The sequence below is a fragment of the Pleurodeles waltl genome, chromosome 8 (assembly GCF_031143425.1).
Source record: "Pleurodeles waltl isolate 20211129_DDA chromosome 8, aPleWal1.hap1.20221129, whole genome shotgun sequence".
NCBI lineage: Eukaryota > Metazoa > Chordata > Amphibia > Caudata > Salamandridae > Pleurodeles > Pleurodeles waltl.
In genome coordinates, this window is record NC_090447.1 from 1,440,127,840 (window position 1) to 1,440,141,530 (window position 13,691).

The window sequence follows — 13,691 nt, forward strand, 5'->3', positions numbered from 1 at the left end:
TGCAGATCATACCAGCACTTTCTTGTTTCTCCCATGGTATGCTGTGTCACTCCTATGGCACCAATTATGTTCTGGATGTCCTTCTAGGCTTTTCTTTTCTGGCTATCGAGTACCAGAACACAGCTTTTACCAATTAGTTCATTGTGATGTGCCACGCCTTCTTCAGTGAGACACTCAAGCCCTTTCTCATGGAACTTGAGTTTTCTTTTAAAGCCTCCTGAATCCTTCTCATTATCCGCTGTTCACCACAAAAATAAACAAATGACTCCAAACACTCAGAAATGTAATCGCCTCACACATCCTGCCTTCTTCTGTGAATCTCTGTCCTTTATAGGGCATGTGTGAAACCACTTCCTCATTGTGAGGTCATCAAGCTGGTCCCAAATGCAACTTTCACAATTTGAAATTTACAGACAGAGATTCTCTACTTACTGAATCACAAGGAAGGAATCACAAAAAAGTGAATATGAATTCTGTTGTTTTGCAAATTGAAAAACGGTGACTATGATACATTAAGAATAGTTTTTTTTTGATTGAGATTCTGATAATAACAATTTTTGAAATCGTTATTCAACAGCTTCAGATATCTGGTCCTTATTATTTTGTACTTTTCGATGTGAGTAAATCTTTTTCCCAGGTTAGGATGTAGGTGTTCTAGCCAGGGCACAGTTCAGGGGTACACTCAGGTAGACGGCCTCTATCCACCACTTTCACAGGGTGGATGCCATCCTCCCTGCCAAGACGTTTGCGCTCCAGCGAAAAATGATGAACTTGTCCCAGTGTAATTTTCCACCAGAACACATTCAGCAGCGCCTGCACATTAACTGCTCTCTGTTCGGACAGCAACAGGCAGGCATATAGGCATGCTGGACCAAAGACAAAGCCTAGTTTAAAGGGCCATCAAACCTCCTTTAATTCCAGTACAATCCTGTCTGGGAACTATCTGAGGACTCACACCTAGATTCCAATACAACAGAGGGAAACAAAGGCATACAGCTTGTTTACAAGTACTTAAAAGAAAGTACAATTTGGAGGCAGGTTTTTCACTTTGCTCAATCCCTGTATATAAGAGATATGAATGCACTGTAAGAATGTCTGATGTTATGGTCTGTATGAGTATTTACACAAATAACAATTTAAATGCCACTATTTTTTTTATTTCTTTTATAGCGCTTCTCATCCCGTTGAAGAGTATCAGACCACTTTACATCACTTGCACACAAATATACATTAACAATAAATCATAGACCTGTAAATCAGTGTACAGGGTTGTTACATAAGACAATGAGAGTTACAAGGTGCGGAGGTCACATATAGTCCTTCATAGCTCACTCCGCTATATTAGAAGGATTGCAGTTTATGAAGTGCATGTGACAAAAAGATCGATGTGTTAAAAGCAGTAACCCACTTTCCGATCTACATAAAATCAAAATCTGGCATGTGCATGCTACACAACTAACCCTGTGTGCAAAACTGTGACTAAACAATATACAGATCTCTCCAGCAAATGCCGTAACCACCGTTATCTTACCATTATTGTTAGTCCCTGAGATGTACTAGGCAGCCAGAGATCTCTGAAACAGGTGTCTTAACCCCATAAGATATTTTAAAATGCAACCTTTGCAACCAATTAAGTACAGATTTACTGCCACATTTCTTAGTAGCAGTTAAAAAAAGTATACTCTGAGACCCAGATTTACTAAGATTTTGCATTGGGTTGGGTCATTTTTATGTTGCAGTACTAATGCAAAATCTATATTGGGATTTACAAAGCCATGCAATTCCCGATTTGTGTGGTTCAGTGCAGCAAAGAGAACTTTCTTGCCTTACCCTGCGTCAGGTAGGCATTACATTGGTGGTGCATGGGCATTCCCGTGCAACCACCCGTGCATTTTGAACCAAACACATATTTACAAAGACTTGAAACATTGGTTTGTGCCAAAATCTTGATTTTCCTCATTTCCTCTTTATGTGGGTCATGATGCCACTTCCTGTGACGCCATGTGCGATGTCACGTGGCGAAATGGCTTGCCCTGTGACGTAGCTTGCATTTTGCTTAGCTTGCTTAGTATCCCCACTTCTTTTATTAAGACTAGAGCCCTTTCTAGCATAAGAATACCCAGGAAAAGAACGCACTTCACTGTGTGAATTCACTAACTTTTCAACGGACTTCCTCCTTCTCTCAAAACATTCTGATATTTTTATTGCTGTCAGGCTGGAGTAAATTTGTTTCTACATAGAGGAGGTTAGGGAAGTTGGTGGTGATATAAGATAATCTGTTTCTCTATATATTGCAATATGTCGTAGTGAAAGAAAGAAAATTTAAGCATGCAAGTGTAATGCAATATACGTTTGCTTTTGTAAATGTACACTGCAAACGTTTTCCAGACGTACTCCTGGAGGCCTACAACTATCAAAGCTGGACAGGTTTACTCCAAAAAATATAAAACGTACAGCTAGGAGTAAACCTACAACAGTATATTTGATATGTTCTTTTGTATGTCTGGCCCTTTGCATCATACAACCTCAAACAAGACCTCCATACTGAAGTCTATTGAATTCTTCTTCATTACTTGAGAAAGCATATCCTGCCTGACTGCACTCCATTCAGATGCTGCATGAAGTCCCAACCCAGAGGCTCATTAGACACCTCTCAAGGAAGTGAGTGTCAAGCATGGCCCCTCCAATAACACCTACACCATCTGATGGACAGATTAGGTCCTCTTAGTATGATACCTTCCTTTCTGCCTGCTGCGGTGAAATGCATTAGCTTTCAGATCCTTGTCTGACATTTCTTAATTTGAAAACACCATAAATTTGATAAAATAAGCATTTGCAAGGCAATGGGTCTCGCGTTTGCTCGAGTTAGAGCTATGGCGTTGTAAATTCCTAACTGGACGTTTCTTGCCACATAAATTGAAAATGAAAAGTAAAAGAGTTGGCAGAAGTGAGTTGATTCAAAGCGCTGCGGCAGCCATGAGCACAAAGGAGAAACACACAAGGAAAATGAAGTTCCTCGCAGTCACACGTATTGGCAAACGTGCAATTATCCATGTTACAGGGTTGGAGTCCAAGGCGGTAACAAAACCGCCCCAAGGAGGGACACACGTAAAGCATTTACCAATGATGGCAAAGGATTTTTGAAAGGCAAGCCCACGAACGAGTGAAAGTGATGGGCATGCGGTGGGCATGGTTAAAGGCCCACAGGACTTACAACAGGTCAAAGCGATTGAGCGCTCGACCTAATAACATAAATATTTCTCAATGCCTCTTTACTGATTGCAGCCCCTAGTTCAGTAAGCAGATTAGAATTTTGGCTAAAATTTAGAAGCGAATTTCATAGGTTTTTCTTCAACTTGCTTCAATTTCAAAAATGTCCACAGGGATAAAGGAACCACATGTAAGAAACGCTACTACAAAAAAACTCAGTGATGCCAGGATATTCCCTGAAACTGAGCAGTAGCCACTAAACCTAAATAACAGACTTATCAGTTACCTCTGGAAAGCAACTTCTGCCTGTAACCCACCTTCCCGCACTGACAGTTCCATCATGGAATGTCTCCCTGTATCTCACAATTTTTGCAGAGCGTTCTACAGCTTTGTAGTTACGTTCATATTATATATACATTAAAACATAAATACAGATATAAGTGTAGGAAAAAAAAATAGGTTTTTGAAGTGAGTGCAACAAGGTACTGGTCCAAGGGGAGAGGGACTCGAAAAGTTGTTTCTAATTTACAATGCAAATGTGTTGCTTGCATTATAACTACCTTGAGTTTGACAGACACACCAGCTCTTTTGGAAGCACAGTTACGACACAGCCCAAAAGTCAGACTCTTAAAATAAAATAGGTGTTTATTCTGTGCGTCACCATTCCAACTGCCTGTACTTAACTGAAAATAGTATTCACAATGCTTGCAAACACATACCCCACTGACCAACCAGCAGCACAGACGTTACGGTTTGAAGCTATGGCTTTTCGAAAAAATATTCATATTCCCAATGTATATTCTAATAAGATTCCCCGGGTATTAAGATTACATTTTCAGAAGTGAGTGACATTGACAACACCTCTTTAAGAACTAACTGCAGCGTATGCAATGACATTTTTAGTTTTCAGAGAGAACTTGTATCCGGGGTCGACATCTTTACAGAAAGGGACCTTTGTGTGATACACAATAGGACTAATTACACCATTAAGTACCATATGGTTTGGCTTTCTTGTTCCACTTCTCAAAGTTTAATCAGAGGTGGGTCCAGTGAACTCATTCAAATGTTTCAGATCTCAGTTTGAGTCTCAGATCAGTGCATATGGACTTGAGATCATTGCATAAAACTAAAGTGCTTCTAAACATGTCCGAGCACAGGCTAGATCGGCATCTCAATCTATAATAATTTAAAATACGTTGTTTTCAGACAGTAATTGGTCATCAATTGATAAATTTGAAAGTTGAGTAGACCAATTTCACATCTCAATAATCCTTGTGAAATCAACTAATCAAGTCACAGGTTGGTTTCATAGACTTCTGGAAAATATCCTTCATTCCAAAGCTCGAACATAATGGCTCCATGTTCATCTGTTCGCCTGCAACAAACAAAAAACACAAGTATATGGGTTATTATTGCAGCACACGCAGCATCATTTATCAAAAGGAGATCTTGATGTTAAAAGCTCACTGGGATATTGATCAGAATAATGAATATGAGTTTCTGTGTTTCCATCTAGCAGTATGAGGAAATAACCAAGGTGCTGGTGGAAAATCTCCCCTGGTAATTTAAGAGAATAGTTGAGGTTGATGCGGTCCATCACACGTCCTCCTTAACCCCAGTACTGTATCATATAGTGTGAGCTTCTAGGTTGTCTCCACACCTACACTGAGGGTTGAGAACTTAATCATGTGGTTTTGTGTCTTATTCCAATGGTACAGGGAATAGTACAGGGAATAGTTCAGTCAAGATGCAAGAGCCCTCACCCATGAAGGTGGAAAGCTTCACCATTGCACCCTGCTCGGCAGGTGGTGCAATGCCCAGCAGACACTTAATATGGGGCCACTTTGTTCGAGATCTTTTTTTATTCCCTTTTTGAGTGAAGGTGAGATGGACGTGATTGTGGGTGTGATAAAAGATACAATTGCTTGTAGAAACCGAGGTGACTCCCCATGTATTTACAATATGGTGATCTACGCCAAGATTAACAACTTTAGTTGTTCCTTGATCCTATAACGTAGTCTATATGTTGCATGCTGTCCAAGTCAAGTGGCGTTTCTTCTGGACTAACCTTTGATTAACCTACTATCTAGGCGAGTAACCTCAACTTGAGTTGTCTTCAAGCTGCTTATGAAAACGTGGTACAATTACCCCACCGAGTGTCCCACATATGAGGGAACTCATGTGATCCAGTTTGTGTACCTGCGGGAGTAAAAAGCAAAAGGACATAGCTAGGTAAACAATGGTAACAACACATATATTGTTGGGGGCAAATTGCCATTTGCTGAACCACTTTGGTCAAGAAAGCAACATCACCACTTCATGATTAAGCATGAGCAAAGCCAATCAATACAGCAGGCAACTCTTCATTGGACACTGCAAAACGTGATTAGTCCTCCTGTAGGCTCTAGGACAGAATGTGATGCTATCACATTATGCATTGAAGTAAACATAAAAATAATGACCTAATGGAATAAAAAAACAAACCATGTTATTACGTTCTCAAATTTCAATGAAGGTGTGGAACGTCACATTATTTGACATAGGAAAATGTGCCATATCTAGGCCCAGATTTATCAAACAGTCATGCAGCGCAGTGGTACAGCGAAAAATGTTGTGCTGTACTGCGCGACAGGGAGGGAACAGGAGAGCACCGTATCTGCAGAGATATGGCTGTCTGCTCTCCCTAGCGCCGGTGCTGATTTTAGCTGGCATGCACCACTCACACACCTTTGCGCCATAGTGCAAGGGTGTGTGCGTGTGTCTAGCATAGGTTTTGTCGTGGAAGAGTACCTTTCCAGCACAAAATACTATGCGTAGACAAGTTTTAGAGCTTTTTTCCACGTTGTTTGTGTGCTTCACAGTGCAGCAAGCATGCAAAGTCGGAAAATAAAGGAGAAATGAAAACACTTATTTTAACGCCTGCTTTTAAGAGGAGTTAATTTTTGGCACAAAACCCTGCCTACTGTTGTTTGTAGATAGGGTTTTGCATCAAAAGGCATGGGTGGTTGCATGGGAACGCCCATGTGCCACCCACGTAACACCCCCTTGGCGCTAAGTAATGCAAAGTAGTGCTTCACGTTGCTTTGCTTTACTTTTAGGGTACTTTCTAGCGCAAAACAAGTTTCGCACTGGAAAGTAAATTAGGAAAAAACATTTTGTGCTGGTTAGAGCCACATTTGTGACTCTAACCCAGCGCAAAATGTATTTAAATCTCCCCTTAGTCTTCTGGCACAGTGGAGGGAAAGATCCAGTCTGGGGAGAGAACATTTGATGGAAAACCCACAAATTCCTAGCACTGCTGGTGGAATGTTTACTACCAGACAGTGCTTAATTTTTATTTTTTTCAAGTAAGTGTCAGAGCCCTTGACAGGAGGCCACTCTAGTTTGCCTCGCCCATTGCCTCTGCCACCACTGCCCACGACAGTACATACACAACTACTAGCCATCACTCTGCCAAAAGTGTTACAATTTAGATTGTTCAAGGCCCTCCAAAGCTATAAGAATGGCTCGGAAGGCAGGTATTAGTTGTTTTCATGTGTATTTGATTAATAAACAACTGTTGTTTTGCTCATTTTTATATTACAAAAACAGCACCATCATGTGGCAGCTGTGATACGTGCCAGTGTTTACAATTAAGTGCTGGTCCCAAGCACTGGAAACCACTATCTCAAATTAAGCACTGCCACCAGATGTGGGTAATGGAAATGCACCATCAATGTTGGATGCATCGTCAATGCCCGTGTATCTGCCTTCAGTGGGGTGCTTTTTTTACCTCTCATGTTACATACACAAAGCCTACCTTTCCTTCAAGATGAACCATCATTTTCATGGCAGACTTTTGAGAAGTTAATGCTGTAAGAAATGGTGGTAAACCAATCTCCCTACATTATATAGCAGAGTTTCATCTGAACCTAGGCCATCGATGATAGGGCTTGAAGAGTATTCTTCTAAAGGTTTGTTCATCACCTGTGGTGCACTGCATAGTGTAGTTATTGTGCCAGTGGTCAAGACAGAGAATCTGCCCTTTTTGTGGAGTCTATGTTACCATCATTGTCTAATGTTACTCATCCAGCCTGTATGGCTTAACAACTGAACCTTACTATCTGGGATTCTATTGATTGTGAGGAACAACAACTGGCTGAGATAAAGAAAACAGATTAGCATCCTAAATACAATTCTGGAAAGTGTAGCAAAGTCTTCAAGGCGATAAATATATCTCCCAGCTCAGTGTTAGTTGTTACCGGTCTCTTAAAACTAGAATATCTCAGGACCTGGGTGTTCCAAGCTATTCTGAGTCAGCCACTCTCCACTCATAAGGGACTGATCTCATTATTGAAAGGAGTGAACAACAGTCCTGCCGACTAGGACAATGGTGTTTGAGCCTAGCAGGACAAAGAAGCACGCAATGTGGTTAACATGCAGGTCAAATAGTGCTGGATCTCTGCAGCAAAGGTGTCAAAGGACAAACAAGTTTAAAAGGTGGTTCATGATGGGTGTCGGTTCACTAGGAAGAGTCTCCATGCATCTCAATACATTAGAAACAATTGGTCCTTGTGATATCCTGCCTCTGATCTCTGATGTGGGTAGAGGGAGATTTTAGACAATGTGCTCACGTCTCCTGAATCATTGGATTGTATGACATTTTTCCTGCAGGTGGGGTTGGCAAAAGCAGCAAAGGTGGACCAGCAAAACTTCAGAAGGCTTATTTCCAGCCTAGATGAAATGGGCAGTGGCCACCTCCTGATTCTGTAAGCATCACAAAGGTGTACATAGAAACCTGTTTTAAACAAGGTGTTCTAGAAGTTGATGATGAGCTCTAAATTAAATTGCCAATCCTGGCAGATGAGCAGCAGCCCCCTGTCACTCAGGTTTAGTGGATTCATTACTGTTCAAATGTCCAATCAAACAGGTTGGGACACAGTTTCCTTTCTTAGGGGAACTTATGGAAAGGTCATCCCTTGCTTCTTCCCCAAAAGTACCACTGCCTATGTGCTGGGCATTTACAACCATCGGTGACCTGATTGGTGGGAACCATTGTTTAATCCCCTCAGACACATCATAGAACAAAGAAACAAGGGAAGAAGAAGAGGTGATGGGTTAGGCTACATTTATTGTAACATCTGTTTATTCTACTATAGAGATGCTTGTGATCAGACAAGATTAAACATCACGACACAACCACTGCTAGAGATTGTGAATTAGTTACTGGGTGCATATGTTCCAATACTCATGATAACAAACCCCACTGTACAAAGTGTTCCCAAAGGTGTTCAGTCATAAAAGAAATAAACAACAAGAAGCTCACGTTTACCCTAGGCCACTGGACTTAGCTTACAGGTGGAAATAAGAAAGAAACAAGTCAGATGCTGCCATTGTATCGAAAAATCTATAATGCTTGTGCCAATCAATGTTCTTGCATACACCAAGGCACAGTGGTGAATGTGACTGTATCAATGAACTTTTCCTGCTGTTCTTCCCTTTCCCAGACTTTACTATTGTTTACTCTGTGCCTAATGACACTGCCATGCAGTGCCACAGTGTGTGTGCTGTTAAACATGTACGTTTACACTGGTTACTCCAAATTGGCTTATGTAACTTTCTAATAAGCTCATGGTACATAGGCGCAGAAAAGGCATCAATGACTGGAAGTCAAATGTAATTTGTGGGCTGCGCAATATATTTACATTACTCACATAGGTGCCTCAAACATACATCACCAGAGAATACGGTTGTACTCTGGTTAGCTGCAGCTTTTATTATAATGAAAAATGGCACTGAAAAGCCTTTGCCCTGCATGAAACTCACTTTTGTTTATTAGTTATTAGTTAGATCACCCCATAAATGTGCCTGGAAAGCCCACAGGTCTGGGTATTTAATGTATAAAAATGGAACACAATGCATAATGTGAAAAATATAAACCCACAGTGAAAAGCTGCAAAAAGATATGAACAGACTATTGTGAATAAATCCAATCTTTATAATTCATCCTGGGAAAATGTTAAAGAAACACTTCAAGGTTCATTTTCACGTTTTATTAATAACATACTTCAGTAGTGAAAGTTGATTTTAGATGAGTGTAATTGAAAACTAACTTTAAAATAATGTACTCCATGTTTCATGACTGAGATTAGAGCTAGTGTGTCTAGTAGTCCAAGTAAATGGAATACACACCTTGGATGAGGTGTTGATGACTTATCACATGCAGGATAATAGAGCTACCTCTGGAAACAGGCTTACCAATATGTTGGCAAAAGTGACCAGTTATCAGGGATGAGTCATTAAGAAGGGTGACCACCCTAGATTGTAACACAAAAGGATCGGGAGTGTATGAAATGGAATACCATACTCTTGCAGGGGCAGATGTCCAGGGGCATCTAGAATGAGGGACTTTGGGACGGTTTACAGTGTGTTGAAAAGGAAAATGCTGCAAGATAAGGTCTGATTTTGGCAGGAAATGTACTAGGATTGGGACCACTGAGGTCTGGGACCTTATCAACACCCTACATTGTCTTCCTAAACAAGACCTGGCTTAACCCTGCGCCAGCCCTGGACATTGCTACCACCATACCAGCAGGATACAGAATCACCCACTGCATCTGCATCAACAAGCCTGGTGGTTGAATCGCCATCAAATACAGGGATTCCATCAAGTGCACCACCACGGACAACATCATCCCAGCAATGGAACACTTCAACTTCACTATTCAAATGAGTGAGAAATCTAGCATTAGGGAAACATGCCATCCACTGGGACCTTGAACCACCTTCTGCCACCTCATCACCAATTTCATTACCCCCCCCCACTCCTTTGCCATCATCTCACAGGACTACATGTTGCTGGGTGACCTCAACCTCTACCTCAACAACATAACTAACCAATCGCCCTCAGTCAGATCGAAATCAACACATATGAAATTCACTTTTTAACTATCTCACTGAGAAGCAACTCCCTGAAACTTTGCGTTCTAAGGGTACCAGCAAGCTGCCAAGGGGAGGAGGGAAAGCAGTAGCTGACCGATCAAGAAATGTCACAGGTCTAATGTGGAACACCAATAATCATCAATGAGCTTGACACATAGTGATAATGAAACAATCTTCCACCCTATAAATGAAAAAGGCTAAAGACGAGACCTCTAGCTCAGCATCGCCCAAGAGACCAAATCACAATTTTCTTTTTCAAAATTATTTTTCATAATTAATTTGCTTTCCCATAAGAACCATTTTCTTAGCTACGAGAATTCAAGGACTCATGTGCCCAGATGGGTGCTCGTACCTCCACATTCACTTTCAGTTTGGCTGGGAACCAAAACATGGCATTTCAATGTAGTTGTTCAGCTGATGTTAGAAAAAATTTGTATTTAGTGTATTATGTGTTTTTGCAAAAGTTCAAAGAAATGTCTTTCACGCACACTGTCATGCTATTGATCAATTCTGCTTGTTAAGCATTCATATGCATTGGCTTGAATATGACCCTAATCACTGGGTTTGGCAAATTTACCCCTAGAGCTTCTGTACTGAAGAAATTCTGGATTGCAATCCTTATGTCCTCAGTGCTGTGGAAAATCACTGCTCCCGGTATTCTCAACTGTATGGCCCTGGCAGCATTTACCAGATATTCAACCGTAAACTGAAGCTGAAATATGGTAGCATCAAAACACTGACTGTGATCCCAAACTCTTGTAGCACAAACTTCTACTTGATCTCATTTGGCTCAATTTAGGTTCAGCATTTAGAGATTCCGATGCAAACATACTCCATTGAGCCTTCCATCGAAGACGCTTGCTCCTACACTTTTTGTGTGCACTTTTGGAGGTCTGTCATCCTAGACATCAGCACTGAATCTCCTTATGGACAAAACATGGTCCTTGGGCTCTATTAGCTCCAAAAACCTCCTTCAAGTCCCAATTGAGATTGAATAGTGTTTTTTTTTATCCTTGGGTTTGTTCTCCTCTAGGGGCATTGTGCTCTTTTAAAATCAAGCTTTACCAGGCTGTGAGTGCTCTAAGCTGGATAATCCCCACTAAGTGACACAGAACTTTTTTCTCTCATGTGGCTTGCCAACGTTAAGTTGAAATTGCTATGTTGGCGATCGCGAGTTAGTTTTCTAAATGCGGATGGTCACGACCCGCGTTTAGAAAGCTGCCACTCGTGTTGAGAAAGCTGCTGTTCAAGTAGAAAATCTACTCGAGCTGCAGAAAGAAGTTAGCGCCCTCTGTAGCTCCACATGATGCCGTTCATACTCATTTTACAGCGTGGGAGAAACTCCTGGTGCTAAAAATCAGCATTACTTACTCAAACTCTGCCACTTGCCAGACTCTGCGTAGCACGGCAGAGAATTTTCAGCACTTCAAGGAGCTCAGCGTAGCAGAACACTGAGAACTCCACCCAGGAATGGTCCTGATGACTTTCCTTCTTTCTCTCTCCATTTCATGAAAGAGCAAAGCACCAGCAATCCCTCACTGGGTCCGGGTCTTCCATCAGGCTCCACCAAATGTTGATTCACACTTCAGTTCCACCCAAATGTCCATTCTGCATTTATCATGTGGCAGAGGATTGAGGCACAATGTTTGGGGCACAAAGGAGATGGAGGGCCATGAAACCACTGCAAGATTGTCGGCTGGATGGCCGTACTCTGAGGCTCCCTCACAGCACCAACTCTAGTCATTGGCCCTGGTTCATCCCAGAGATGGAGCTCTGCCAGTGTACAGAAAGACTACAAAGCCTCCAGCCCATTGAATGCAAGGCAACTCCCTCCTTTAATGCACAACGGCTGCTATAATTAACTTTCTTGGAGAAGAAACTCCAAGTGCATTGTTCTGCGCAGAACAAGTGGACAAATAAATAATCGAATAGTTTGTCAAAATTCCATTCCCTGCTTGACAAGTTTAAAAAAATCAAACTTTAGTTTTCACATTAAAGGTATTGCAATTTATACTACTAGAAATGTAACAACAAATTTAATTTTACAATCACTTATGAATAAAAGCACACTGGGAAATTTACCTATGCACATTAATTTGCCTGTTTCCAGAGGGTTGAGCATGCTTTTCAACCATGAGTATTCTCATTTTACACTTGGGCTGGGATACTATGCATGCCATGGTCCTGTGCTCAGAAAATTCAGTGGGTAACATTGGGTACCATAATAGGCTATCTTTACCCAACTGTGCATTTCATGTACTACAGTTAAGGCAGCATGAATATTACAATTCAATAAACATTTAAAAGTTAAGAGAAACTTTACCTGCATCTGTAAGTAAATCCAGTCCACAAACAGAGTTATGTTCCCATACACACCAGGCTTGTTGCGAGCAGCACAGCCAGTTCCCCAACTTGTGTCACCAACCAACCACCACAGTGACTTCATATATGTGACCAAAGGTCCTCCACTGTCACCCTGTGCAACAAAAACACAGAACAAAAATGCAGAGAACATGTTAGATGGAGTAATCAAGATAACGTCTCTTTATTCATGTAGGAAACCCCAAACTACACGGATAAATAGTTTTTGATGGTAGTATTTTCTAAATCCTTTTACGAGTAGTTATTATCAGAACACAAGTCTGACCACCCTTTCCTACTCCTTTCCCTTTTTTGAAACATAGATAAAGGCCTGTGAGTGATGTAACAGGACTGATCCTGGGTGGGGCGGGGGCATTGGTAGGGGGGCTCACACTCTTGGATGGATTATCAACACAAGTGGACCTGAAGTATTGTGGCTCCAGACATAAAACATAAACACAATAATTAGAAAAGTACAGCATAGATATCAGTAATCCTTAACTAATTGAGGTGTGATGTAGAGTAGGGACTCCATTACCTTGTGGTGTGCCAGAGGGCTCTGCTACTTCCTCCTGCTCAAGTAGATTTTCTACTTGAGTTTCAGCTTTCTCACTGTGTACAGTAGAGACCTGCAACGACCGGCCCCGTTGAGAAATCATGCCGTGACTCACCCTAGCGCTCAACCTTTCTTGCTCGTGTTCGCCAGCTTCGCATTGGCGAGCCCCATATGAGAAAAACTCCACCACAAGGTGGTTGGTGGAGTTTTTCTGGAACTCCTCTCTCCAGGCAGTGTGTGCAAAACTCCACGAACTCTGCCAGTGGAGCAGAGTTTACTGTCCATCCCTAAAATGTAATATACTACAAATGCCTTAGCATTATGAATCCATGGGCCAATTGAATTCACATGCAAATCACATACTGGAAACACTAATATCTCAGCAGAGATTGTACTATGGACCACAATACTTATATCTATTTGGCAAAGCAAGCTAACTCCATAAAACATGTGCGAGAACAGTTTGATAAATGGCCAAAAGAATCACATATTAATATGCACGTACTGTATTAACCAGCCTGTAACATATCTGTTCATAGCAGTAAATGAATATATAAGTAAATACTCCTCAGTACCATCAGTTTATTTCAGAAACATTGATTTCCTTTAAAACATACAAATAGTACAATACAAAAATGAATAA

At 41.2% G+C, this 13,691-nt stretch overlaps 1 protein-coding gene across 2 annotated transcripts in view; it reads right to left on the reverse strand.

The window, feature by feature from the left end:
* Window positions 1-3,832: 3,832 nt before the first annotated feature.
* The window catches only part of TMPRSS2 (transmembrane serine protease 2), a 277,324-nt gene continuing 267,465 nt past the window's right edge, over window positions 3,833-13,691 (reverse strand). For both annotated transcript variants that reach the window (XM_069202592.1, XM_069202591.1), the window contains 2 exons: window positions 12,455-12,607; window positions 3,833-4,585 (listed from right to left, as the gene is read on the reverse strand). In XM_069202592.1, the coding sequence (XP_069058693.1) occupies window positions 4,574-4,585; window positions 12,455-12,607 (165 nt within the window). In that variant the 3' untranslated portion in view covers window positions 3,833-4,573. The remainder of the gene's footprint in view (window positions 4,586-12,454; window positions 12,608-13,691) is intronic.